The 27,568-nt window shown below is 33.3% G+C and overlaps 3 protein-coding genes across 4 annotated transcripts; 2 read left to right on the top strand and 1 right to left on the bottom strand.

Annotated features, from left to right (window-relative positions):
- The first annotated feature begins 787 nt into the window (after positions 1 to 787).
- On the top strand, positions 788 to 20,795 carry LOC130613769 (probable aminopeptidase NPEPL1). 2 transcript variants are annotated; one of them, XM_057435109.1, is made up of 13 exons: positions 788 to 1,094; positions 1,395 to 1,580; positions 5,554 to 5,808; positions 6,324 to 6,405; positions 6,601 to 6,743; positions 13,241 to 13,318; positions 13,607 to 13,707; positions 13,951 to 14,005; positions 14,343 to 14,510; positions 15,004 to 15,081; positions 15,352 to 15,394; positions 15,826 to 15,896; positions 20,530 to 20,795. In XM_057435109.1, the coding sequence occupies exons 1-13, from the start codon at positions 936 to 938 to the stop codon at positions 20,626 to 20,628; spliced, it is 1,518 nt and encodes a 505-aa protein (XP_057291092.1). In that variant the 5' UTR covers positions 788 to 935; the 3' UTR covers positions 20,629 to 20,795. The 2 variants fall into 2 exon arrangements, with proteins under 2 accessions (XP_057291092.1, XP_057291093.1); XM_057435110.1 differs by lacking the exon at positions 15,826 to 15,896 and adding an exon at positions 15,932 to 15,999 and having other exon boundaries at positions 792 to 1,094.
- On the bottom strand, positions 7,407 to 10,503 carry LOC130613771 (uncharacterized). The gene is made up of 2 exons (XM_057435112.1): positions 8,930 to 10,503; positions 7,407 to 8,844 (listed from the first exon to the last, which is right to left on the bottom strand). Exon 2 carries the CDS (start codon positions 8,829 to 8,831, stop codon positions 7,563 to 7,565), a length of 1,269 nt encoding a protein of 422 aa, XP_057291095.1. The 5' UTR covers positions 8,832 to 8,844; positions 8,930 to 10,503; the 3' UTR covers positions 7,407 to 7,562.
- Positions 20,796 to 20,931: 136 nt separating the features above from the next.
- Positions 20,932 to 27,234, top strand: LOC130613767 (uncharacterized). The gene has a single exon (XM_057435107.1). It carries the CDS (start codon positions 22,821 to 22,823, stop codon positions 24,591 to 24,593), a length of 1,773 nt encoding a protein of 590 aa, XP_057291090.1. The 5' UTR covers positions 20,932 to 22,820; the 3' UTR covers positions 24,594 to 27,234.
- Positions 27,235 to 27,568: the final 334 nt, after the last annotated feature.

The following is a 27,568-nucleotide window of genomic DNA, read 5'->3' as shown; positions in this document are numbered from 1 at the left end:
ATTAATTTATTATGAAAAAGACTTAAGAAATCACTGTTAAAGTACTGCTAATTTAGATTTTTTTATCATCTCATAGTGTTTTGATTCTCAATGTTTTGTTGGCAATGTAAGAGATGCTTTTTTATTACAAAAAAATTTGTGTTTGTTACTCCTATTAGTTTATACAGCCCACTACTCTCCTTGAATTGTGTTATATTATATATACTTGTAATAAATGGATTCTAAGTCTGCCATGAAAGTAAAATATAGTATTGTTTTTATTCATATAAAAATGTTTCATTAACATATTTAGTTACGGTTCTTAATAATTTTTTATAATAATTATACTATTTTGTTTGTTATGCCCATCTAGTATATTAAGTTGCAATATCTCTTTGTTTGTGCTTTTGCTTTTAAACCTTTTTATGTAGATAATGTTAAGATAGTTATATCCCCCATGGCGACTGGTTGTAGGCTGAAGAACAGCTAGATATCAAGCATATTTTCAAGAAACATTAAAAATTATTGATAGACGTCTCCTGAGTATTTAAACGTTTTCATTGTTTTGTTCTTTTTTGGCGATTTTATAGATAAAGCCTGTTCAAAAAACATTGTTTGCACATATTTTTACATCTTAGGCAAATTTACATGTGCCATTCATCCTTAAACGAGAATATTATTACCAAAACGTTACTCAGGATGAAATCTAATAATCAAGCCTTGTTAATAAAAAATAAAGGAAACATTTTCTTAGAAAAATTTTATCCAGAGATTTATTTTATCCAGAGATAATTTTGACCATGTTTTAAAAATTTAATTCTGGCTAACACATCTAAACAGAAATAGGAAGTTGACTAAAAAAGCAACAAAAAAATGTTAATATTTGCTGCAGGTAAAGAAATGTTTGCAAACAAAGCTTAATTGTATAAGAAATCTGAAGATATTAAACAATCAACATGCCGTCTGTTGTTACCATTAAATATTCAAACACTGTATCTCCTGCAAATCCTGACACTGAAGGTGTATTGATCATTGGAAAACATAACGACCTGATAAAATTACGTGATAATGTCAGTGTTATATCTGCAAAATTTGGAAAAGTTATTGATGAAAAGGTATTTTGAATGCTTCCTTTAAGTTTCAAGTTTACTATAATTAATATTTATTTGAGAACTTAATTGATGAGGGGAAATTTGTTTATGTATAAGGAGTTGTCCATTTACCCAATTTAAAAATGCATACCTGTTTTACTTTTCAATAAACATGTCTGTCACAACACATATCACACATATGAGTCCTTGTTTACCTAGCAGCTTGGTTTACATGCTGTTGTTGCTGCGGAATTTTTTTCTTTAAAATTTTCTTTTTTGTGATCTAAGCTTTTCATACAGCATAATTTTATTACCCTGGTTTAGACCTTCGTCAAAGGATTTGACCAGTTGTCAACAACTTCTTCTGACAGCGTGGAATTGTACTTCAAAAACTTCACAATTGCGTCTATGCCGTCAACCAGTAGTCGACACAACGCTCCTATGTTACCTCACACACTCTCCACGTTGGTGAAAACATATGTTCCAAGAACATCTAATGAACACATTGTTGTAAGTAGTAATACACATCGTATTTAGTTTATGTTTTTTATTCTTTCTTATTTTATTACCTAGTCTGTTGCTTCGTTGTAATGTATCAGCAGGAAAACCTTGGCCTTACTAAATGACATTTTATTAAAAAAATACAAGGAAAAGGTATTGTTTAGATTCAGTGTTAAGCCCCAAGTAACGCTAAGTAAAATTTATTTAATTTTTGCTGCTACAAGTTTTACACAGGCCACAAAAACATAACAGCAGATGTTTCATTTTAAAATTAGCGAGGAAAGACATTCTCGTGGGTGAATTCCTTTTAAATTTGTTTGCTAGTAATTTTTCTTTCTTTATCCACTATTATTTTAACTATCAGAGTATTTTTTAACAACTGTGGAGATACAGAAAAAACATTTTTAAAAAATTAAGAATCAAAGCACTCTTTGGATGTATTTTTAAAAATACCATGTGTTATATCTAATCTTATCTTATCTTATCTTCTTTGTTTTGTTTTGTTTTAGAGTTGTTGTTTTAGATATTTCACTCTTTTTTTTATTGTCTACTAGTCGATAAAGCCCGTAGAGAAATTCACTTAGGCAGAAGGAAAAAAAGGGGTGAAGGGTCTCCTTAAGAGACAAGAGAGGAGTTGAACGTCCTCCACCATACCGTAGTTTAAAGGGGCGATTGTGGAAGTCCCATGAAATGCCACATAGTGATGGTGTCACTTTAAAAAACACCCAGTCCGGTCTGTGAATGGTTGGCGCTAGGAAGGGCATCCAGCTGTAAAACAATGCCAAAACTCTTTATTAATGACCGTAAGAATAGTTGATCAGACAAACTGCGTAAACGGGGCTGGAACTCTAAGGAGTGAAGGTGTCGCGCATGGTAGGACAGATGTCAGGTGTGAGCATCGTCAGACCGTTACCCAGCTATCACATCACAAGGTAGATAAAACTAGGTTGAGGATGGCTAGTGTAAATGTTGGTACTCTGAGAGGTAGAGCAGGTGAAGTAGTTGAAATGTTAGAACGTAGATCTGTTGATATGTGTTGTGTTCAGGAAGTTAGGTGGAGAGGAGCTTCAGTGAGATTTGTGGAAGGTAGGAGGGCAAGGTATAAGCTTTTTTGGATTGGTAATAGTGATGGATATGGAGGAGTTGGCATATTCGTTGCAGAGAAGTGGGTAGAAAAAGTAATAGATGTTATGCGTGTTAATAGTCGTATTATAGTGATAAAGTTTTTTATAGGTAATAGGATTTTCACTTTTCTGTCAGTTTATGCTCCACAGTATGGACTCAGTGAGGAAGATAAAGATAAGTTTTATGATGAGTTAATAGCAGTCACATCAAAGTTTGGAGACACTGAACTTGTCATGGTGGGCGGCGACTTTAATGGTCATGTTGGGAAGTCATCTGAAGGTTATAGAGGTGTGCATGGAGGCTATGGATTTGGGAGCAGAAATAAGGAAGGGGAGAGATTGCTTGAGTTTGGAATGGCAACGGACATGGTGGTTTGCAACACATCATTCAGTAAGAGACACAGTAGGCTGATAACATATGAGTCAGGTGGTTGTAAGACACAGATAGATTACTTCCTGGTTAGAAAGGCAGACAAAAAAGTGGTGAAGGACATGAAAGTTATATCGGGGGAAGAGTGTGTTTCCCAGCATAGGTTGCTGGTTTGTGATATTATCTTGAAGAGTGTTAAAGAAGCCAAGGAAAAGTACAGGCCCCGTCGAAAAGTCTGGAAGCTGAAGGATATATGGATATCTGGATATATTGGAGTTGAGCTTATTACAAGTCTTGCTAACCATATTATAAATGATGGTGCTATTCCAAGTGAGTGGCAGTCGAGTGTAATAGTGAATTGTTTCAAGGGCAAGGGTGATGCATTAGAAAGGGGTAACTATAGAGGTTTGAAGTTGGTTGATCAAGTAATGAAAGTTATTGAAAGAGTGATTGATAAGTTACTTAGAGAAAGAATTGATATAGATAAGATGCGATTTGGTTTTGTTCCAGGGTGTGGCACTACAGATGCAATATTTTTACTCAGACAGCTTCAGGAAAAGTATTTAGGAAAGAGAAAGAATCTCTATTTTGCCTTTGTAGATTTAGAGAAAGCTTTTGATAGAGTGCCACGTGAAGTTATTTGGTGGGCTATGAGAAAATTAGGTGTGGATGAGTGGCTAGTTACGATGGTACAGTCTATGTACAGCAATGCTAGAAGTCGTGTCAGGTTTAACCATTCACTTAAGGATGAATTTAGTGTAAATGTTGGTGTACATCAGGGTTCTGTACTTAGTCCTTTGTTGTTTATTCTAGTCTTAGAAGCACTGTCGATGGAGTTCAGAACAGGTTGTCCATGGGAGTTATTGTATGCAGATGATTTGGTTCTTATAGCAGAGTCGATGGAAGAATTAGTTAAAAAGTTTGAGAAGTGGAAGAAAGGACTAGAAGAGAAAGGGCTAAAGGTAAACACAGCAAAGTCTAAAGTCATGATTAGTAGCATTGCAGCCAAGTGTGACCTTGTAGTTGGAAAGTGGCCTTGTGGAGTTTGCAGGAAAGGGGTTGGTAGTAACTCAATTTTTTGTCAGACTTGCAAGCATTGGGTACATAAGAAGTGCAGTAGTATTAGTGGAAGGTTAAGAGCTGACATACAGTTTGTATGCAAGCGTTGCAAATGTGAGATTATAGAGAATGAAGTATTTCCAGCTTTAATGATGTACAACAGTGTTAGAGATAGTTGAGAACTTCTGTTACTTAGGTGATATGTTGGGCAGTGAAGGGGGTGTTGGTAGAAGTGTTACTTGCAGGATAGGTTCTGCTTGAAAAAAAGTTCAGAGAGTTACTTCCTTTGTTGACTAGCAGAGTCCTGTCAATTGAGGTAAAAGGTAGGTTGTATGAGGCCTATGTAAGAAGTGTTATGTTGTATGGTAGTGAGACATGGGCAGTGAAGCAGGAAGATCTTGACCGTTTAGATAGGAATGATATGAGAATGGTTAGGTGGATGTGTAATGCCAGTCTGAGAGACAGAAAGAGTTCAGATGAGTTAAGAAGCAGGCTAAGTCTCCGTAGAATTAAAGATGTTATCCAGATAAGAAGATTGAACTGGCTGGGGCACTTGGAAAAAATGGAGGAGGATAATTGGGTAAGTAAGTGTAGAGACTTGATAGTTCCTGGGGCAAAGCCCAGAGGCAGACCGAGAAAGACTTGGCAGGAGGTTATAAGGACAGACTTGATACAGAGGAAGTTGAGTTTGGATCTAACACAGTCTAGATCAGATTGGAAGAGGGTCATTAATAAACCCCGTCCAACCCATGCTAGCATGGAAAACGGACGTTAAGCCGAGAATGATGATGATGATGATGAGAAGGAAAATGGAAAAATAGGTTGTTTTAAGTTTTTTGGAGATGACAGCAGTGCAGATACAAAAAAAAAGAAAAAAATTGGCGAAATTTAGTTTATTCGTTGCCTATAATATGTAGAGCTTAAACTGCTGATCAAGAAAATGTATATGATCATGTGCTTTTGATGAGCGGTTAATGAGATATAAAGGGTTTGAAAATTTTGCTGAAGTCAGCAACTGCTAAAATACTAAAAAAATTTTTTAGAAATTTGTATACTTGTTGCCTTCATCTTATAGATCTTGAAACACTGATCAAGAAAATGTATAGGATTATGTACTTTTTACGAGCAGTTGCGGAGATATTAAGGTTTGAAGGTTTTTAGATGACGTCATCAACTCATCCATTCCGAAACGGATTTGATCTCCCAGGTTTAGGAAACTTACCCAAATTGATAGGATATTGACGTTAAAGTAGTGTTATTGACGTCGCCCCGTAACATCAGAAAACTTAACTTATTAGACATAAGTTTTTCAGCGACATCAAAGGAAAATGACGATATCCACTTTGCCTGTTATGGACAGACACAGTCTCCGTATTATTATAAGAGATACAGGAAGCGATCTATCAGCGGAGCATTTTTTTTATTTTAGATTGTTTGTGAACGTGAATCTGCTTTTGCTCTTGGTTGTGCAGTTCCTCGTGTTTTTCCATTATACAATACTAAAACAGGTTCCAGTGACAATGATGTAACAATTACTGTTGAATTTGTTTTCATTGGGGCAGATAAATCACCTTTGCAAGATGACGAAATCGATTGCTTGCATGCTGCTTCACAATCTGTCAGATTGGCTGCGAAAATTGTCGATGTTCCTTGTAACGAAATGCACACAGATGCATTTCTTGAGGTAGGTATATTTTGTTCTCATGTTTCCAGTTCCACATAGCTTTTATTTAGTTCTTGTTTTTACACTTTGTCACTTGCATATCAATGCTTCTTAGGGAAGTGGATATGTAAGTCTCTTAAAAGCAAATGGATCTGGAAGTTCAAAATCATCTAGCGAGAGGGTTTAAAACATTACTTAATACAACTGGTGGTGTTCTTTTAGGTAACACCATTAACAAAACCTGGTTGTTCCTGTTTTTGTTATTGCTGTTGTTGTTGTTGTTGTTTTGTCATTTTTTTAAACCCAATGTTTTATACGCATGAAACATCGGGTTTGCAAGGTTTTCTTCGCGTTTTGCAAAATGAGTAAATAATTTGCTTTTTTTTTTTTCTTCAAATCTCTTTTTCTTATATGCAAATATTTCAATACTAAATATTTTTAAAGCTTCTACAAGAACTTCAAAACGAATAACTGGTTTATTAAATTAGCTTCTTACCATTTTAGACAGAAGTAAGAACAGAATATATATTATTTAGGAAATTCGTACTGTTGGTAAGGAAGTTAACATAGAACCTTTTATCATACAAGGAGAAGAGCTTAGCAAAAAAGGTTTCGGAGGTAATGTTCACTTAGTAGCTAGAAGTATGTTAATCAGAAAGAGTTTGTGATGAAAGTGAACCATACAGTTTTTTTACATCCAAATGTGATAAAGAAAAAAAAGAACGTTTCATATTGTCTGTAAGGATGATCTATTTCATGTCTAGTTCTGCTCATAAAGAATGTGAAAGAATAACTGTTATTGTTTTTATGTAGGCATTTATGGTGTTGGGAAAGCAGCCATACATTTACCTGCACTGGCTGTGTTAAGCTATAAGCCAGAAGGGGCAACCAAAAATATTGCATGGTGTGGAAAGGGCATTGTTTATGATACTGGAGGTTTATCCATAAAAGACAAGGTAAGTTTCTTCCAAAAGGGTTGATCATTACATACTTGGCTAAAAATAATTGTTTTTGTCATAAAGTATTATTTTGCATAACTTCCTTCTGCGTTACTTTCTTGCCTTCAACCAATTTCAATTTTTGTTGATTAAAATAGCACAAACAGATATGTGCACTATACAATGGTTATTTTTTATCAGGATTTCATAGAGGAAACGAAGGTACCACTTTATGTGACCTTGCCATTGCAGCAAAGCTATTTCCTATGTTTTTTTTACTAATTACATGAACTCGTGTTTTACTGAGAAACTATTTTTTCTCAGATTCTACAATACGAACGGTTTATTTTGATTTCTTAAAAAAAGTGTGCATTTTTGCCTAAATTTGTTACTTTGAAAGGTACAAAGCTGTAAGAGTTTATTCAAATCTTGTTTTTATAAATTTACGTACGCTAGAGATTCATAACTTAATTTAGGAAAAACGGTGCATATTGGGAAGTATTACTGATAACAATATATTTTATTTTGTTGCTTTAAAAATAGTACCAACATTTTTTATAAACCAAAATAAGCAGACAAGCCTTATAACTAGCTAATGGTCTATTTCTTTCACATTGAGATCTCACATAATTTTTAGGTCATGAGAGACTTTTGATACTGGGAGAATTACGAACTCTACGATTCAACCCTACCATGTTTAGAAATGAATAAAAATTACAAGTTTATTGTTAAATAAATATTCAATTTCTATAACGGTAGAGATAAATTACACAGCAGCCATTTTTATTTTTATTGGGTGGGAATTTCATTTCACAATATCAGAAAGCTTACACATTTCTATATATCTTCCCCTACAAAATCAATTGGTGAACATATGCGAGATAAATGAATTTGTTCAGCATCTCCCAAAAGACTCGATCTTGGTGATACATACGTGTTAGTTAAGCGTACAGTTAGTCTTGGTGACATTGGAAAATGGTAGATTGTTGGTTCGCTTTTTACTGGATCCGTTACTAAATAATTTGTTGCAATGTTTGGAAGACTTGACTGTCGTCGTATAATGCCTCTTGGTGGTTCAATAGGTTTAGTGAGCGTATTTGATCGAAATTTTCTGATTGGTATGTGTTTATTTTCTCCTTCGTGTGAATTTTTTTCACCATTATCATTTTTGGATTCTTTTGTGGTATCTCTAAATGCTTTTATTGGCTCACTAGAAGAAGAGAACTTTATATCTGAAGGAGAATTTTTGTTGCTTTTAACTTTTCTTACTTGTTTTGGTGATGGTGTTGACGACACTTTTTTGTTTTTGTGTTCATTTAAGTCTAGTGAATGTTTAAGCTTTTGTTTCTGTATAATTACATTATTTGTTTGTTTATGGTTGTGCTTGTCAGTAGATTTCTTAGCAGTTGTGTTTGCTGCTCTGACGTCATATTTTGGAGGCCATGGCTCTATAATCAAAGTTGTCATTGGCGTGTTTTGTTCTGGTGAAGGTGCTTTCTCGTTTATGTAATGAGTCCTGTATTGATCAAAAAAAGATATGCTTTTGCTTTTTGTTTTTGCAATATGTAAAATTGTTTTCACGCATTTGCTGTGTATGTGCTCGTGATAAATAATAGTTTGAGTAGATAATGTTTTCAATATTTGATCCAGTGTTGTAATTGTTGCCAAATGTTCATTTTTGATGGAATGTTCATTTATTCGGGAACGATCTATGATTTCCGTTGATGCATATTGTTTCGGTAGCGTTAAGGGTAATGCATATCCAATTTCTCGAACAGCCACCACTGGTATGTCATAAGCTACAGCTGTACCTAGCAAACTTAGGCATTCAGTGCTCATGATGGATTTTCTGTCCAATATAAAAATAAATAATTTGGCATTTACAATAGCAATGCAGTTTTCTGTGAAATTGTGTTTGTTCGATGTGCTCAAGTTGCATCTTACAAAACTGTAATTGGACAGCCCGTCACGTAAAGCTGTTTTAGTGTCGCTTTCCGCGCTTCCACAGATGTAAATAAGCAGAGGGTCTGTGGTATAACTTTTAGTGTCTTTTGTCGACTTTGTTGTCATTCCATTCATAACTATTCTGTTCTGCTTATTCAGCATTTACGTTCTCTCACTAAAAATGAATGAACAAGCATAAAATTTTATACTTGGGACATATATTAGTAGATGTTTTTACGAAAAGTTAAACATGATTTTACCTTCTCTGAGATTTTTTTACTGTTATAAATTTTTATTACAGAATACAAACATTCAAACATACTCTGCATGTGCAAGGGTTGTTTAAATAAAAGTCAGTTTGTTTGAAACTAAGTAAAAGTGAAGTTCTATTTATATGATCTACAAATTTAAGAATATGCAATTAATGTTGTCGTGTAACAGGATCTAATTTCTAGTACATCGTGTAGAACCCATCATCAGACTGGTTACTGTTAAGTAAGTGAATGGTTGCTTCACCCACATGAATTTATCTGCTAAATGATATGCCAGAGACTTTGATGATTGGATTCTTTTTGAAACGTGATAAATAAAACTTTACAAATGTTTTACTGTTTTTCGTGTTGATAAAAACATTTTTTTAAAAAAAGCCTTTTTTTATATTTCTTTTTGTTTGTTTTGAATAATTTATACTATGCACAAAAAATGATCATATCCTTTTTAACTGGAGGAAGAAGTGGTGCTGTTTGAGACACATTATATTTGCATACAATATATCTTATAGATTTTGTGAGCGACCGACTTCTGTGTTATACCCGGCTAATATGATTTGGGACAATCAAAACTGAGAAATAAATAGATCACAAGAATAAAAAATACATTCCTAATAAACGTGCAATATCTTTCTTTCTTAGTATTTAAAAGAAATATTTTTTTTTAATAAATTTCAAAATTGCTTCATATCGTTTTGTTCATAACTAATTTTAGATATTAGTCAAACTATTTCTTGAAAATATATCAATCTAACTGTAGTCTTTTCTTTTGACTTCTTTCATTTTTACTTGTTTACATTAGAGCAAAATGCCAAAATCCAAAACAGTGGAGAAACTCCTAGTAACTTTGTGGATATCTGAAGTATTTTTGTTTATAGTTTTCTTCATCCTTTATATATAACTATTCTGTTATTCATAATTACTGATCTATCCTGATAGAAAAATTTATAAGTCTACGTATAATCACATACCCAATATTATATCAATAGCTATATTAATAGGTTAATGAATGAAACTTCGCTGAATTTTGTTATTAGTATTATTTTTCTCAGCGCTATAAACACAATGCTTTTCAGCATTTCGTGGTTAACGTCATTTTTGAAAAGAAAGCTTGATAAAAAATAAAAAAATGCTGCAGGTTATTATAAAAGTGAAGATTTTCTTTTTGTTGTAAAGCTTTTTTATTTTCGTTCATAATTATATATTTTCCTTTCTTTTAATATATTTATTTTGATGCGTATACATACACAGACCTAAAAATTAAAAGATCTTTGAGAAATAAAGTCCTAAATATACAAATAATAAATAGGAAAATAAATAATAAACAATCAATATATAAATTAAATATAGAAATATTTAAGTAAATAAAAAAACCTTCAGTCAACCTTTCTTTATCTGAAAAAACCCTTTTTGGGAAACTCCAAACTTTTTTGTTACAAATGTATTTTTTCCCTGCTCACACATATTCATTCAACCAAACTTCAAACTTTCATTGTTTTCACCATACATCATGCTTATTTCTCTTCTATGAAATCATAATCACCTTATTCTCTTTACAAAGTTTGTTTTTGATTCTCATTTTCTCATATTAATGTTTCGCCTGCAACTTTTTTGTTTTGTTTTACATATTATATTACAAAATAAAAAACACCTGCCAGCATATATAGGTCAACGAGAATGGTTTCTCTTTATTCGAGGTATACAGTTATCAGCTGTTTTCATCAAAAGCATTGTGTTGATTTTGTTCAATATTTAATTATTTTTTAAAAATGTGCAAAATTCACAGTCAGCCTGGCAATCTGGAAAACCATGCTTTTTTCCTTGTTTTTTTTTTTTGTTTTTTGTTGTTGTTGTTTTTTGGAAAAAATAATTGGGTTTTCTAGAATTGCAAGAGCTAATTCTAATAATCCCCGATTTTAGGATTTATTTTTTTAGCTTTGTGTTGCATCAGGTCATGATTCCCATCAAAGAAATACCATATTATTTACGAGAAAACAAATGCTTGTGGTTTTTTTACATCAGGGTTTTTTCCTATTTTGATGATTGCCTACTTTCTAAATCTGATATGGTTCACATTTTGATATTTGTAATTAAAGTTGTTTCATTTTCAATCAGTTATTTGTGCTTTGACTTGTTGCTTTTGCGATAATTATTTTTTTTCTACAATTCGTGGAATGTCGAGGATTTTTTTTTAATTTTGTGTAAAGGACTGTTTTAACTTTAAATATCGATATAATATGCGGCTTTACGGTTCAATTCAAATGTTTGTGTCGTTTTTGACAGAAGTTTGTGCCATACAAATCTCTCGATGACCAAATCTTTATAAAGCTTTTTCTTATCATTTCAGGCCTATCAATGAGAAAATAACACCCAAGCAATAAATCGCTCCCCCAAGGTTACAATAATTTAAAATGAGCAATCAGAATAAGTTTATAAACGCATATTTTGTATCATTTTATTTTATCTTTTTTTATATATTTTTTATATATTTCGGTTCTTTTTTACTGTAAATAATAAGGAAGAACATCTATGTGAGATGAATTGATATTGCTCAGTCAGCTATTTTTGGATATGGGGGAGCAATTAATGGCTCAGCTAGTTTCTCATTTCTCAGAATTGGGCGAGCCTTTGCGTGAGCAAGAGCAATTGCTCTCCCCTTATTGATAGGTCTGCATCTTTTTTTTTCAACCTGTCTGAGATGAAATTTTCTTACAAGCCGATGTTGCTTCTTGGAACTGTCCAGAATGATAACTTTGAAATGATGGGAGAAGGATCTCCTGAAACGTCGCCTACTAAACTATCATGTTCTACGTTTAACCTTAAGCTTGCTTTCTAATAATATCCCTAAATTGTTTTGCAACGTTTGTTGAAATAAATCTACCTCCTATTGCCGTTTTGTTGTCAAATCTGAATAATCTTGCTTATGGAAACCGTCCTATTGTTGTATATTGTTGTGCATTATTGTACGTTATTGTGCATTGTTGTACATTGTTGTACGTTGTTGTATATTGTTGTGCATTGTTGTACGTTATTGTGCATTGTTGTACATTGTTGTGCATTGTTGTACATTGTACATTGTTGTGCATTGTGGTACGTTGTTGTGCATTGTGGTACGTGGTTGTGCATTGTGGTACGTGGTTGTGCATTGTGGTACGTTGTTGTGCATTGTGGTACGTTGTTGTGCATTGTGGTACGTTGTTGTACATTGGGCAATTGATGTCATTTCTATAAGACAAGAATTTTTTAAGTGCAAAGATATCTTAGAGAAATGTAGGTAATTAGCTTCGCCCTCCTTTTTACATTTTTTTGTCTGTCATACCAAATCGATCTTCCTTGCCATTTCTTTTTTAACCTTCAATCCTGGACAAAATATGATGAGACGAAACACCTTTCTAATAATGTAGAAGGCACAGTATCGTGGGTAAACACTTTCAAGAGTCTATTTCAGCATTGATATAGAGGATAGAGGGGGTATATCTGTTCACTGGGTTACTGTATGTTAGTCTGTGGAATTTATAGTTTATTTTGTTTAAGATTGTTGCTCAATGTTGTGCATATCAAGGCGTTCAATGAATCTCAAAATCGAATCGTAGCAGTAAAATGGTGTTTCATGAGTTATTTTTATACAAGCGACTGCCTTCAACACCGGTGTCAAAATTGAAAAATAACTAACTACATGGACAAAATATTAAAATTTTCGTGACGTAAACGAGTAATTGATTGTTTATGAAGAATTCTGTTATTAACCAGAAAGTTCTTTCAAACATTATTCGTACCATATGCAGATTTAACTATTTTAGTTTTTGCTAACGTATGTATTTTGGAAATTATATAATACCACGACATTCTTGTTGTCGTAATGACCTGACGCTTGTATGGAGGTTCCAATTACTAAAGAAAAATGTATTTCGCGACTAGCAAAATATTGTAAAAAAGTGCATATCATTTACCACTCCCGGTAACTCGAACGCCTGATAACTTGAGCTTTTATTATCTCAAACCATTTTCTTGGATCCCTTGATTTTTCGTTAATACTTTCTTATAAAAAACTCTGATCTGGTCCTCTACTACCAATAAAAGCCAACAAAGGGAGTCTCACTTTTATAATTTGTTTTGTAGTGATGCATTGTGATGACAGTACCATACCTTAGTTTCATACTATGCCATAATTTTCATGTAACGCTCCAACTGCGCTGTGTTGTTTGTATTTTGTGGTACAAAAATGTTAACAGTACCCTTTGTATAGGTTGTAGTTATTTTATCGCGTTTTATTATCTTACGATTTTGTTTTTATCATTTTAGAACAGCATGCCTGGCATGAAACGAGATTGTGGTGGTGCTGCAGCCATATTAGGAGCTTTTCGTGCTGCAGTGAAAGCTGTAAGTGTTGTTTTAACATTTTGTTTCTTCCAAGTAGTTTTACCCTGGTTGTTCAATGTGCTGAATAAATTTGGTTCATGTTCTCTTGTTTATAGCTGTGTATAATACAAAATGATATTGAAGAATTACAATTTGCGGCACTACGGTGTGTCTTGTTAAATGCAAACTTATTTTTCGCTCTGTTGTGCGTCAAGGATACTGATTGGTTAACGGAACATACAATATTTTAACCAGCAAAGAACATCTTTATATTGAGATAGTGAATACTACAAAAACGTTTTATTTTAGGGATTCAAAGAAAATCTCCACGCAGTCTTTTGTTTAGCTGAGAACGCAGTAGGTCCGTTAGCAACAAGGCCTGACGATGTACATACATTGTACTCTGGACTGTAAGTTGTTTACTTTATATGAAGAAATACTGAAAAGTCATAATCATAAAGCAAGCGCTTGGTCGCTTTCCTATCGCACACAAAAGCTCGCAGCAATCTTGTTATGTATTATATTAGTAGATTTATGAAAAATTAGAGAGCTGAACCCTTCACTATTAGCGTGAATGCCGTATTCAGAGCATGTTAAGGGAACATGACTTTATTTGTTTCGTTGTTCACTTGTTTATTTGTTTATTTATTCAGTACTGTTGAGATTAACAACACTGACGCAGAAGGTAGACTGGTACTTGGTGATGGAGTAAGTATGTTGTACACTTGACTTGATGTCCAAACACTTTTGACCTCAAATAATATATTTTTAAAGGTGTTAGAAACTACTTTAATTTTTTTACCGCTCGTTTAGAACGGAAGCACAATCATTTTTAACCCTGATCTTGGTTTTTACTCTACAATCCATGTTATACCAATTTTATTTTTTTACTTATATTCCCTTAAACCTATTTCTACAAATCGTTAACAGTTAGCGTTCGCCGAATTTTATTTGATAAAATTTACAGCTCTTAATCGTAACTAGTTAATAGTCAGCACTGGGAACCATCATTTCGTATTTGGTGATTGTTATTTTCTCCCTTTAGGTAGCATATGCGAAAAAGGATTTAAAAGCTGATATTATTGTTGACATGGCAACACTAACTGGTGCTCAGGGCATAGCAACAGGAGCTTATCATGCAGCCATTTTAACAAACAACGAGGATTGTGAAACAAGTTGCTCGAAAGCGGGAAGAATCAGTGGTGATTTGGTGGTATGTTATGCGTTGTCTTTTTTCTTTCATATTTTTAGTCTGAACGTTTTTTGTTAGATGTTTAAAAAAGGTAAGAATTGGCTGTTTATTATCAATTTTAGTGAGAGTTGCACGAATTTGATAGAAAATTGCGACCAATTTTTTATGGCAACTCCCAGAAATGCGATATACATATCAAAAAAATCGATTGAAGCTACTGTATTATCGAAGCCTTTTCACTAGAATATGTTACTCTGCGAACAGCAATAGCATTTTTTATATTCCGTTGCGTCTTGAGTAATTCTTTGTTAAACCAATTAACTGGGAAATGTTCTGGATGAATCTTAAACTTAAATTCTGAAAAGCGACCATCACGTCAAATTCGTGGTAGATTTTGTTTGCATTGTCTTCATGTAACGTCGAACACGAATCGTTGCGAGTGGAATTCATATGGTTGCTTATAAGAAAATACGTATGGTCGATAACTCAACACCCAGGTTGTTCTTTTGTTTAGTTCCCAGTCCCTTACACGCCGGAACTTCATTTTGATGAATTCACCAGTTGCGTTGCAGATATGAAGAACTCTGTAAAGGTACGTTTCTTTTATTCAAAATAAAGAAACGTCAACAACAAATGTCGTTTAGTTATCTTGGTGGTATTGAAAATATTAAAATACTGTGTGTTGATCCCTATTCTTCTTTAAACAGGCTTTATTCAGCGAGTCTTGTCGCAAAGTTCTGTCGTTGAGAATAAACAACTAATATACGAAAGTGTCAAATTTTATAAAATTCAGCCCTAAAAGAAAAAAAGTGTGACCTCTTCCTGTTGATCATATCTAATTAAGACAATCTGTTGTTTTTAGAATCGCAGTAATGCTCAAGTGTCATGCGCAGGATTATTTATCGGTAAGTATGGTTTGTATTTCGTCTGCCGAACTAATAGCCAACATGTTGTGTTTTTACACGAAGTCGATAGTTTTTCAATGTTAATAGGTTCATGTTGAGCCGTGAAATTAGACACCATGTGAAATATCAAAAACTATTTTTAACCCGCGCAATTTAACCCCCTATTCTTAGTATTTTTACTGTTTTAATGAAAAATTTTTCACGTGTAACCGCGAAGCTGTTTTCTTACTTTTTGCATACGTTTGTTTTGCAGTTTGTTTTTGTTTTGACCAAACTCGTTATTGTTATTTCGGGAACAAAATCCTATCGTTCATCACCACAATATTACCATTAACCCTGCAATCAGTAAGTCGTGAAATTAACTCTGCGATTAGCGACTCTTTTAATTAAACCTGCAAATAGTTGAGGTTTTTAATTTACACGCGTTTCAGGTGCACATATTGGATTTCAATTTACGGGCGTATGGTTACACATTGACATGGCGTACCCGGTCGAATTTAAGGTAATTTATTTTCCCTTTAATTTTTCTCCTTGCAGGTTCTCACATTGGTTTTTCATGTCCTATCTCCTGGTTGCATATTGACATGGCTGGTCCTGTAAAAAAGGTAGAAATTTGATAAATTTCCATAATATGTGGCTTTTATGAAGTCAATGCTTGTGCGTTGTGCGAACAGGTAGAATGGTATAGAAATAAATTGTCACACGAAAAATTTGTACCTAAGAAATTTGTACCTAAAGTCTTTTTATGATAGACCAACTAAGTAGAAAAGCCTATATTCACTCACTTTTCTTGATATAGTCCTTTGTTGTTCGCCAGTATTATTCGCAAGTTTTTTTTTTTTAAATTCTCTATGATGTTATTTTTATTCTCTGCATTCGGCAATACTTGTGTATTAGGTGTAATTCATTCTTTAAATGTGGTTGTTAGGAGATTTAATTTTTCTTCTTATGCGGTAATGCTCTGAAAATACTTATCAATCAAACTGAAACGTGTTATTTGAAATGCCCTTCTATATTATCCCTGGTACCTGGACTTTATCTCCTCGAACATTCTCTATATCTGTATCAAACTCTCTAACTCCCTAACTAGAACAAATATTTTGGTATCTAGCCTGATTTTTTTGTCCCTATATCCTTTCTCTCTCTCAAATTTTCACCCTAAACAGATGTCTAGTCCCTCACAAGTTCAAGGTAGAGAGAGTTCACTTTTCAAGCTCTTTCATATGAAATCAATCTGTTTTTTAAGTATGATGTAAAATTTAAGTATTCTTCTTGAAACTCTTCTGATGCCTTTGATTCAGTTGGTGTCGTTGTTGTTGTTTATACTTCGTTAAAATCATTGACAAACGTGTTTGCACCTCAGAAACGCCTGTCACTTGTAATTACCGTCCATAATATCCCTTGTAGCTACTGACATCTCAGATCTGTACGTTTGTTGTTTTGTTGCACGCTCCTCTAATACTTCCGATCCAACTCGTAAATAAGATAATTAAAAATGACAACTACGTAATAGTTTGGACTTCTATTTATAAACTGTCAACGTCTGCCATTTTAATAAGCGTCATTTTATAAATAAATTAAACGTTTTATTTATTTCTTAAATAAACAATTATAAATAAAAATAATAAGTGTCATTTTTATTAATTTTTCAATCCTCATTAAATGACTGTCGTATTTCTGTCGCTTACAAAAAATTGTTTTATGATTTCGACGATTGGAATATTTAACGTTTGTGAACAAACATTTTTACGGCTTGCGACGGCTTACGACGACAGTTTACGCCATCGTTACGATTTTCGTATAAAATGTGTTCACATTATTAACAATTATGTCGTTGAAAGTCTTTTAAAAATAATAATTTTTATAGAAATAAAGAACTGCACGCTTTTTTATTATAAGAAGAATAATATCATCATTATTTTTGTCCATTTTGTCAGGAATGACTGGACATGTCAGAAATTTTGTAATTATAGTTAAAATGTCGGCATATTTAGTCTTTTTGCAAAATGTCAGAAAAAGATCAAAAATTTTCCAATCAGAACTATTATCATTTTCCAAAATATTGGTAAGGGTTAAGTTTCAGGATTGTTCTGAAAGAATTAGAATTAATATTTAACCAATCTGTTTTATCAATATGTTTGTTATCAAAATATTTAAGTAATTCAAGGTCCCAATAGTATAATCTTCTCGTCGAAAATAGCTGGAAAAGTGAAAAAATGTCAGGAATTTGTATTTAAAAAATGTGGAAAATATCAGAAAAATAAAAAGTTATATTAAGTGGACATCCTCCTCTTATTTTGTTATTGTTCTTAACCTATTGTTTTTAAACTGGAATACCAGCCTGATATTCTTATAAAGCAGATTCTTCTTAAAGAAGCGTCCTTTTTAAATTTGGTAACACAGCCTTCAATTGAAACATAAACCCCATTCACAACACTCTCATTGCCAATACACTAGACTTGTACCGCTTCACTAGCCTCGGTAATACACGTGTCTTCGTATTTTCTGGCTTAATCCCAGCAGATAAATTAGCTAAGTAACAAATCCTTTCCATAACACCTTTCTTAAAATCGAAACTTTTTAACTATTTCAAATATTTCAAATATTCCAGTCGTTTATAATTACCGATGACGTCATCTGGCGAGAAATTCGCAGTTTCTGAAAAATTATTAACCAGGCTAATTATTTGTTGCATAATTATAACAAAGACGAATTTTCCAGCTCTTTTGGCATTTCAGACTTAAAGAAAGATATATATAGGTTACTGTTAACAACAAATACAGTCTGTAAAATGGTTAGCACGCTGGATGAAAAAGGTAAGAGGGCTACGTGTCTATCGTTTATACTCATGAAACAATGTTTACATGGCCTTAGTTGAAAATAGAAAGAATCCAGCTACTCTCTTTAGATGGGTATAAGTATCACAAGAGTCTAACAACTTGCCCATCAAATTTCTGAACAACTGTTGAACAACAGCTTAGTATACACGTGGCGATAATATGAAAAGGATAGAAAGTTTTTGAGCGATAAAAAATTTCCATACGCGTGTACGCCTTTTTAGCGTTTATTATCTCTGTGTAATATTAAAAGACACCGCCTCGTATGTTTTGAAAATAAATTATGTTTTCTTCGTACAAGTATGAAAACTATTAATCGATTGGAAGAAGTAATGTGCTAAGAAAAACGGAAAGACAAGCGCGAAAAACGATGACGTATCTCACTTTGTGAGATAACTGAACATAGCCAGTACCCGAAACTTTCTTCCCCGTGTGGAACTGTTTTGCTTGCTTTTCAGGTAAACTCGAAAGTAATATAGACAAAATCATTTTTTTCATCGAAAAGATCACACGATGACAACTTGAATGTAAACCAAAATTTTAATTCCCAGTAGTTGTTTTTCTATAGTGCGCCATTATTCACTGTTCGTTTTCGTGTGAACCAAGCTTTAATGGAAACAATGTACAACAAAGAATTATATTTTTTTTTATCCTTACAACAATTGGATAACAACTTTACAAAAATTATTTGGAGCCAAGCTTAAAGGTTCATTTTCATTTGTCTCTGTTTTCTGCTATAGCGCTCTTAGACAAATTAAAATGATTTTTAAATTTTATTAACGCGCTGATAGTTCCGCCTAATAACTGTTCTGTGCAAATTGAAAAGTAAACAAATAATTTCTATAATACAAATCATGAGATGTAAATTACTATCTACTTGTTCTTGAAAAAAAAATCTAATTTCGCCAATTTTCCAAAAACAGTTTTTTTTGCAAATATTATTGAGAAGATCGGCTAACATGCAGAGCTAACACTAAATAATGTTTTGGTGATGTGAAATAGAGGTTAAGGCCTATAACGTGTACAGGCTGCGACCAAGAAATTTGTTTGAACTTTATTTTTTTCCACTTAGATTTATTTGCAACTATATATACATTTGCCCAAATCAGCTGATATTACTATTATTTTTAGCTACAAATCATTTTTCATTGATACAACTTTTCAGATCCATTAAAAAAGCAATGATTCAACCGACAGATTAGACACACACAAATTAGCATGTCGCCAAGTTCATTAGCGGGCTAATTAATGTAACTATTGTTAAATTTAAATGACCTTATCGCCGCCTGTTCTGATGTTGTTATAAAACATCTGACATGTTGACGTATGGTGAATCGTGATCACCGCGTGGGATTAGTTCGATGTGAGGAGTCTTGATGTCGTAATATGCATAATGATGACTTAATAAGATTTTAGGGTTGTTTTGAAGCGTGTGTTTTATTTTTTTCGGTTTTGTTGTTATTGTTTATTAATAAGCTAAACGAGGTGTCATAATGTGATTTGGTTTTCTGGTTATCTAGTTAGTTTAACGAGTACGTTAATTGACCACTGTGAAATTGAACAACGGACAAATTTGTTATTACTTTAATGTCACAAATTTTCGCGAATTAATGATCAAGTTGATAAACTTTAACATAAAAACAATTGTTTAACATGTAAATTGATAAAACTTAAATTAACGTTTGGTACGAAAGATTGATTTCGCGAATCAGTCGCGATTTTTTTTTCTAGAAAAGTGTTACACTGCTAACCCTTTTCGATTTTCTTTTTGTTGTATTTTACCAGGAAAATTAATGATTGCATTAATGCTTAAAAATAAGGAATCGGTCCAATCAAAATGATCAAGCCAGTTTCAATTTCAGTTTCCACTATTTTGCGTGATCGTTGTTTCAGATTCTATTTCTGCTGAGCGTTCCTATGAAACCATGACAAAGTCGCTTTTGACTTTGGAATTTTCGTTTTCTGCGTGACTGTTCTTTACTCATCGTGTCGGATTTCTCTTCATACGTCGTGTCATGTGTCGTATTTCATATGTCAGTACGTACTACTCTGTTTTCACACCCTTCTTTGTTTACGTTTCTTCACTTTCTACAAAGAAACAAGTTATATCCTGACGACAGTCGTTTGTTTGAGTACCAACTTTTCCCTAAGCCTAAATTGTGACCATTGGACAGAAAAAAATATCTAGGTGCTAAAATCATGCAGAAGGGTATTCCTCTTGCATACATTTGCATAATGATTGAACTCTTGGTTTAATTTATTTGCTTCGCGTATTTTTTTTTACACTATTCTTTTTAGAACGAGCGTGCAACTGGCTATGGAGTCGCTTTACTATTAGCCTTATTTGGTAAATACACGTCAAATTCCATGTTGAAGTCTATTGGAACGATGCAGTGATGTTGACGTGCGATCGTGACCAATCAAACCGACGGTTTAAAAACATCTATAAACAATGTTTTCACTTTTAAAACAAACAATTTCGAGTAAACACAAATGATGAAGATTTTGTAAATTCTTACAATTCTATTTTTACTTTTCTTGTAAGAAATATATTCTTACACAAAGTTGTTTTATTGTTTGGGAGGATTGACGAGCTGTGTAATTTTTAAGCGAACAGTATGTCTGGCTGGTTTTAATTTCTTTGAAATTAAAATGGTGTTGTTCAGTACAAACCCTATGTCAGGTCAGAGAGTTTTTTGGTTTCTAAAAGACTTTCGGATTTTAAGCTGAAACGGTCTATTTTATGGCTGCCAGGATAACTATAAGTTCCAGCGCATATCAAAACACTTATTATAAGAACGCGGGACAAACAGGATCTTTTAGTCACATTTTAAGCATTTGTTTTTTTGTATGTATCATGACGAATCAAGTGCTTATACTCGCTTTGAAGAAAAATTAATACCTGCCGCGTGATATTGAAGTTGGAAGGCGGCTCTACAATGGAGTGTGACAGGAGAGCATTAAGTCTGACTTGTGGTCGCTTCAGTAAACAACGGTATATTGTGGATGATCAAACGTTGTTTTCCATGTTACAATGACTTACAGAATTAAAAAACAAGGTTTTGTAATTAACTTCAAAGATTTTTAACGATTAAAATAGTTTGTCATTTTTCTTCATTGTTTATGTTCGTCACTGCGTTAGGGATAAAGAAAAAGTCTTTCAAGGTTTGTTTTGTTTATTTGGATGTCTTTCGTCTGGTAGGTTATGTTGGTTCTTGTTCACAAGATTATGTGGAGATGAGTATGAGAAGATATTAGATAGGCTGTATTTTTACTTGTTTTTCATATGTAACTTTTTTTATCATATCTTCATACACAGGATGTGTGCTAGGGTTGCACGGGGGAAGCTTACGAACGATTAGCGGTCACAAACGATGCAACCCTCGAACTTCGTCGATTACATTGCGTTACGCTATACAAGAATTCTCATAAATTAAATAAAGCTTTTTTTCACGGGAATGAAAGGTCTTTGTGATATTAATAAAACGTCTTTATCTGAGAGATGAATAGAAAATTCGCTTTGCATTACTCATATTTTCTCTGTTTAAATCTGTCATCGCGCAGTGAATTTGAAGAATATCCGATTTGTCACTGCTTGTCTAAAAGTTATGTACTCATCTCTTATTTAGCGAGTTGATAATCGCGTTTTGCGACAGTGAAGAAGTCACACTAAAAAAATTTTTTTCAGCTCAACTTTTGTAATTTGATAAAGTTAGCATTTCGCAAGACAAGAAAAAATTTGTTTACAAATCTTGTTCTACCGTCCTGGGATCAGGTTTCTCTTTTAAGAAAAATCAGTGTATTTGATCTTTTGTGGATCTTTTGTTCGGCGATCAATCCTTGTGAATCACTATTGGGTTCTCCTCCGTGAATAAAAACTCGATATATTTGATATAGCATTAGTTATTCATAAATCTCCACAGGAGGGTCTTTTGTGTCGATTATAATTTGCAGTAGGAATAAATTTAATAATTAATGACGTACCACTGTTGCCATGGAAAGTAAATACAAATGTATTGTTCAGTTGTAGTAATCGTTCAATGGTTTTTTTTGAGAGGAAGGGTTGCATCAAAATGAATCGACAAGGACGTGTAGTTAGATGAATGTTTATTAAAATAAGTGGTCAAATGTTTTCAATGTTTTTTGTAAACTAACTGAAAACTGAGTTATTTTTGTTTTTAATTTATAAAATCGTGTTTGTATTTTACTTGTTTCTTTTAGATTTGGTCGTATTTCACAATGTTGTTAGTGTATTGGCAAACTTTTTTTACGTCATTTAAGCGCATTTAATTTTTAATTTTAGTCGTCGGGAGCCACTATTTTATTTTTAGTTTTTGTTGTTGTTTTTGTAGTAAAACCTAAAACAAAAACAGTTTTTTTTTCAGTTTAGTCATATATTTACTTTTTCCAAACTTTTTTTTAGATTTATATATATGTCACCTGCGTCTTATCAAACAAAAACTTTTCAGAAGTATTTACACAATCAAAGATTTTAATAAATATTGAGACATTCCATCCAGAAGAAAGATTTTACTCATTATTTGAAGCTTATTTTTAATAACTGCATCAGAAGATATTTATGCAGCATCATGTTTAAATTTGTTATGACAAAAAACAGCAATGAAATTTTTCATCGTGCTATTCTTCATAATGATTTAAAGCGGGTGAAGTTGATTTTAGAAGAAGCTATGAAAGACCCAAGGTTTAACATCGATGATGTCAATGATGAAGGTCTTACTGCTTTACAATTTAGTTGTTTTGCAGGAAACTTAGAAATGGTAAAAGTGTTAGTCTCTTATGGAGCCAACTGGAAGATACGAGATCGAGAGGGTTATACTGTTTTGCATGCTGCCTCTCTGACAGGCTGCGCAGATGTTGTCACTTACTTGCTTCGTCTTGGCCTTAAACCAACACTTAAAACTGATGATAGCACTATGCCAATTGATGTAACAGATGAAATTTCCATTATTGTGATATTGCTACGTGCAATGCTGGATCAAGGTTATTTGCGAGAAATGCAAGATTATATGATGGATCATCCTAAATTGAAACGCAACATTTTTCAAGAATTAGAAAAAGTAAAATGCATTGAAAAAGAAAAAAATGAAATTCTAAAAGATCTTCCTTACACTTCTCATATGACAAGAAAACAACCTAGTTGTGTGGAAAAGCTGAAAACTTCTGATGATGTTAAGGGACGGTCACGAAGCACATTCTCTGAGTTTTCAGATTCTATGCAACATTTAAACCTCTTAGGTAAAGATTATGACACTAATAATAATAACTATAACAATCAATCAGAATTTACAGAAAGTTCAACATCATATGATTATGTTGATTATCGGCCAAGACTTCGCAGACAAAGCAGCACCAGTAGTACTAGTAGTCATGGTTCAAAAGCATCACATAACTCCACTGGCAGTGGAATTTTAAGAAATGAAAGCTATAATTATGATACACATGGAAATTTGCAAAGGTTTTTGGAAAACCGTTACCCAATTCATCAGAAATCTGTAACATTTGACTTAAATCGAAGCGATAGTCACCGCGCTTATTCTGATGGATATATTAGTGATTGCAAGTCAGTATCATCAGATTATGACATTGATCCACCTAGTAGAAGAGCCTACTCTGATGGGTATATTAGTGATCATTATGATGATAACATTAGATCCAATGTGTCTTATAACTACTCTTGTACACATGAACAAAATGGCCGTCAACATAAATTAATTGAAGAACCTTTATATGAAAATACACAATCTTTAAAACTAAAATCAAATGCCCTAGCAACAATAAACGAATGTCATCATGAGCATGCACCACCAAGACAACAAGGGCCGCCACCTCTACCACCGAGGCAGATGCATCATGATAGTAATGATCATTCTGGTTCAGAGAGACAATTTGGATCTGAAACAGACAGTGGTATAGATATTAACGAAACATCTGGAAGACTGCATGCTCTGTCGATTGATGAACAAAATGATATTAACCAACGATCTTTAAGTTTTTCACAGCCAATGGGATTATTTTCCTCTGATCAATCTGAGACAACACAAAGACATTCCTCTGCAGATGATAACCTTCCATGTGGGTTTTTTGTCAGAGCAACTGCAAACAATGCGAATTCAAAATATAAAAGTTGGAATGGTAGGACTTTGCAAAATGAAGGGCAATTTGCACCGTATGCTAGCCATAGAAGAAGGACATCTAGAAATGATGCTTATGAACAGCAATATCAAGAACAAAGTACTCAAGGGAATGCAATTTTTAACACAAGAAATGATTACAAAAACTTTTACCAGGAGAATAACGAAAAAGTATATAATTTTGATCATCAACCTGAAATCATGTTGTAAAACTTGTGTTGTAATCTTTTATGGATATTCATAATCTTTCAGAGATATGTCTAACCAGAGATCACTATTTGTTATAGTTAAGGGCACTTTGATTTCAGTTTTAGGATATTATATTCCAAGAAATTATTATTTTGTTTTTATCATTTATAAAATTTAGCAAATCACGAATCATATATTTTTTTAAATTATATATATATATATTATATACATATTTATGTTTAAAGATTTGCGTTTTATTTTTCAATGTATATATGTCATATAGCTATGATTTTCTGTGTGAGTATTAGAAAAGTTTTATCACACTGTGCAAGGTAAATAAATATATAGCTATACAATATTCTAACATATATAGTTATCTACACTTCAATTTTTATTTTCTCGAATGATTTAAAAGATATATAATGAATAAAATCATTTTAACAAAACACAGGGTGCAACATTAAATTTATGTTGCAGCATGATTGGACCAATTAAATACATAGGGTCAAGATAAAGTTATGGACGTTAAAATAACCTTGATTTTACTAATAAAATGTTATTCCATCATCGTAAATTTCCGAAGAAAAAGGGGACTCTAGGCTTATAATTTTACTTACATGGCAAAGGTTTTATTTTTGTAAACTTTCTATCCTATTTGTAAAAAAAACATCTGCGAAAAACAACAACAAATAACACCCAGAAAACTATAAGTTTAACTAGCTACAAGCTACATAACAGATCGTTAAAAAGATTTACAACTCTGCGCTCAACCATATAATTATACCAATTCCCCGCTCACTTTGTATTTAATTACTGTAACGACATCCTATTATTACTATTAAAGTAATTTTGTCACGATCTATTATGGGATAAGTTAAGCAATATATTGGCATATCACCGCTACCATGTTGGATTACCTTTGGGCAGGGTTACTCGCGCACTCTTCACCGGAGGTGTTATAGGCTAAATCTTTTGCTTGAGAAATATCTTCCGCGATTTCAGGCTAAAAACGGTCTATTGTTTAACGATAGAAAAGTAAGATTAATGGCAAGCCTGGTTAGATTGATATTCTTATAAAAACAGCGTATACGAGACTTTTTATTGCAGCAAATACAGCAATCTGAAATATGTGTCATTATTATTATTATTAAAATTATTTACCTAGGATAGCCCCTTGAGTTCCTATTGATACTGCTATCAACAAGGGTCTTGCGAAGGGAGTCCTAGTGCTCCCATCTACGAAAGGCGTGCAAGCACAGCAATCGCTCAACTAGACATCCGCTTTAAATATCAATCCTATTCTCCACCTTCGTCCCCAGGGTATTTTGTCTTTTTGATATATAAGAAAAGACGACGTCATCTCTATATCTAAAATGCAAAAAATCCTGGGGCGAGGGTGGCCCATTCTCTTGCTGAACGCTAAGCAGAGAAAAATTCACAATTTTATAATCTCTGCCGGGGTTTGAAGCATCGGCCCAGGTTTAAACAACCCAAGATCTCCCGTTCTGGGGAAGCTTTATTACAAGGCTATCAGTCGTTGAAAATGATTGATTGATTGATATAAGAGTGTGGCTGGCTTGTATGTCAAAATCTAGCCTTATAACAGGACACTGGGTTAAGGAAAAGTTATATTTTAAAAATATGTGTAGGTAAAACAGTCAGAAATTATGTTACGGATAGATAAGGCTAAGAGTCTCTGACGCGATTGCTGTCCCAAGGGCCTTTTACCTTTCCCGTCTTCTCTTAGATCAAAAGATCAAAAATGGAAACGAGGATAACATCATGTTATTATAAAGACTTGACATATCTTTCTGTTCGTGCTTATTTTACACAAAGTTTCGTCTCACACAAAATATGTTTTGTCTACTTCGGCTTATAAGGTCACACACACTACAAAAGGATGCGTTTGTTATTATTTATGACATCTTACAATAATGTTTGTTTATATTAATCCACACTTCCCAAATCTTACTTCAAAATATTTTGATATCCTGTTACTACCAGACATTTAAAAGCCTTTACAATAACATCTAGCATATTTTTTATGTCAAAACTCACAAATTTATATTTTCTGTACTACTGCTATTAACAAGGTTAACTTTATGTCTATCTGACCTTGATCCCAGGTCCTGTAGTATTTTCTATATGAGGATGAAACGCACACATACAAGTACGTAATATTTGCGTAACTTCACAGTATTACCTGCCTGTGCCCGTTTTTAAAAATTTAAAAGTCCTGGTAAAGAGGGTGTATTTTATACAATTCACACAGAATAAAACAACTTTAAATCAGGCTATGAGAAAAACTGAACATCTTTTGTTTATGCGCTGTCGTGACTTTTTCTTTACGAAGGTAGAATTCAATCAACTTAATTGACGAGATTAAATTTAATCAGAATGGAGTTTTTGTCGCTGCATAAAAGTCTATTAATTCAAAAGAATAATTAAAAATAATGGATAAGGAATAAGAATAAGTAATACCGCGGTTGGTATAATGAGAGATACAAAATTATATTTTTCATTAGGGTTTGTTGGATTTCCTAATCAGGTTTCTTGCCGTTTAAAAAACATCTTACAGACCTTGGAAACGAGGTTGTCTAGACGTTAAAAACCACCTGCATTACATTCAGATAAAAACAGAAAAAAAATATCCGAACCGATACCGTGGCTGAATTGGACAAACTAGATTCTAGTTCATAACTGGCGGCAAAATTAGCGGTAAAACTCGCGGCCGCGACTTATAACTTGCGGCCGCAAGTTATAACTAGCGGCCGCGTGTTACGTTTATAAGTCGCGGCCGCTTGTTCTACCGCCAGAAATAGACGGAATCTGGTCCGTAAAATATTTAAATTCTATGGCTGTGGTCTGTAAATTGTTATCTTGTTAAGCGCGGCCGCGACTTATAACTAGCGGCCGCGACTTATAACTGGCGGCCTGCTACTTTTAACTGGCGGCCGCTACTTATAACTAGCGGCCGCGACTTATAAACGTAACTA

Source organism: Hydractinia symbiolongicarpus, chromosome 11, assembly GCF_029227915.1.
Source record: "Hydractinia symbiolongicarpus strain clone_291-10 chromosome 11, HSymV2.1, whole genome shotgun sequence".
Taxonomy (NCBI): Eukaryota; Metazoa; Cnidaria; class Hydrozoa; order Anthoathecata; family Hydractiniidae; genus Hydractinia; species Hydractinia symbiolongicarpus.
This window is presented reverse-complemented; position numbering and strand designations above follow the sequence as displayed.

Excerpts from the sequence above, each read along its gene's own strand:
- LOC130613769 (XM_057435109.1), top strand. The coding sequence starts at position 936 with ATGCCGTCTGTTGTTACCATTAAATATTCAAACACTGTATCTCCTGCA. Across the intron at positions 13,708-13,950 it reads CATACATTGTACTCTGGACT|TACTGTTGAGATTAACAACA; the intron begins GTAAGTTGTTTA and ends TTATTTATTCAG. Across the intron at positions 15,082-15,351 it reads ATATGAAGAACTCTGTAAAG|AATCGCAGTAATGCTCAAGT; the intron begins GTACGTTTCTTT and ends TGTTGTTTTTAG.
- LOC130613771 (XM_057435112.1), bottom strand. The coding sequence starts at position 8,831 with ATGCTGAATAAGCAGAACAGAATAGTTATGAATGGAATGACAACAAAG.
- LOC130613767 (XM_057435107.1), top strand. The coding sequence starts at position 22,821 with ATGTTTAAATTTGTTATGACAAAAAACAGCAATGAAATTTTTCATCGT.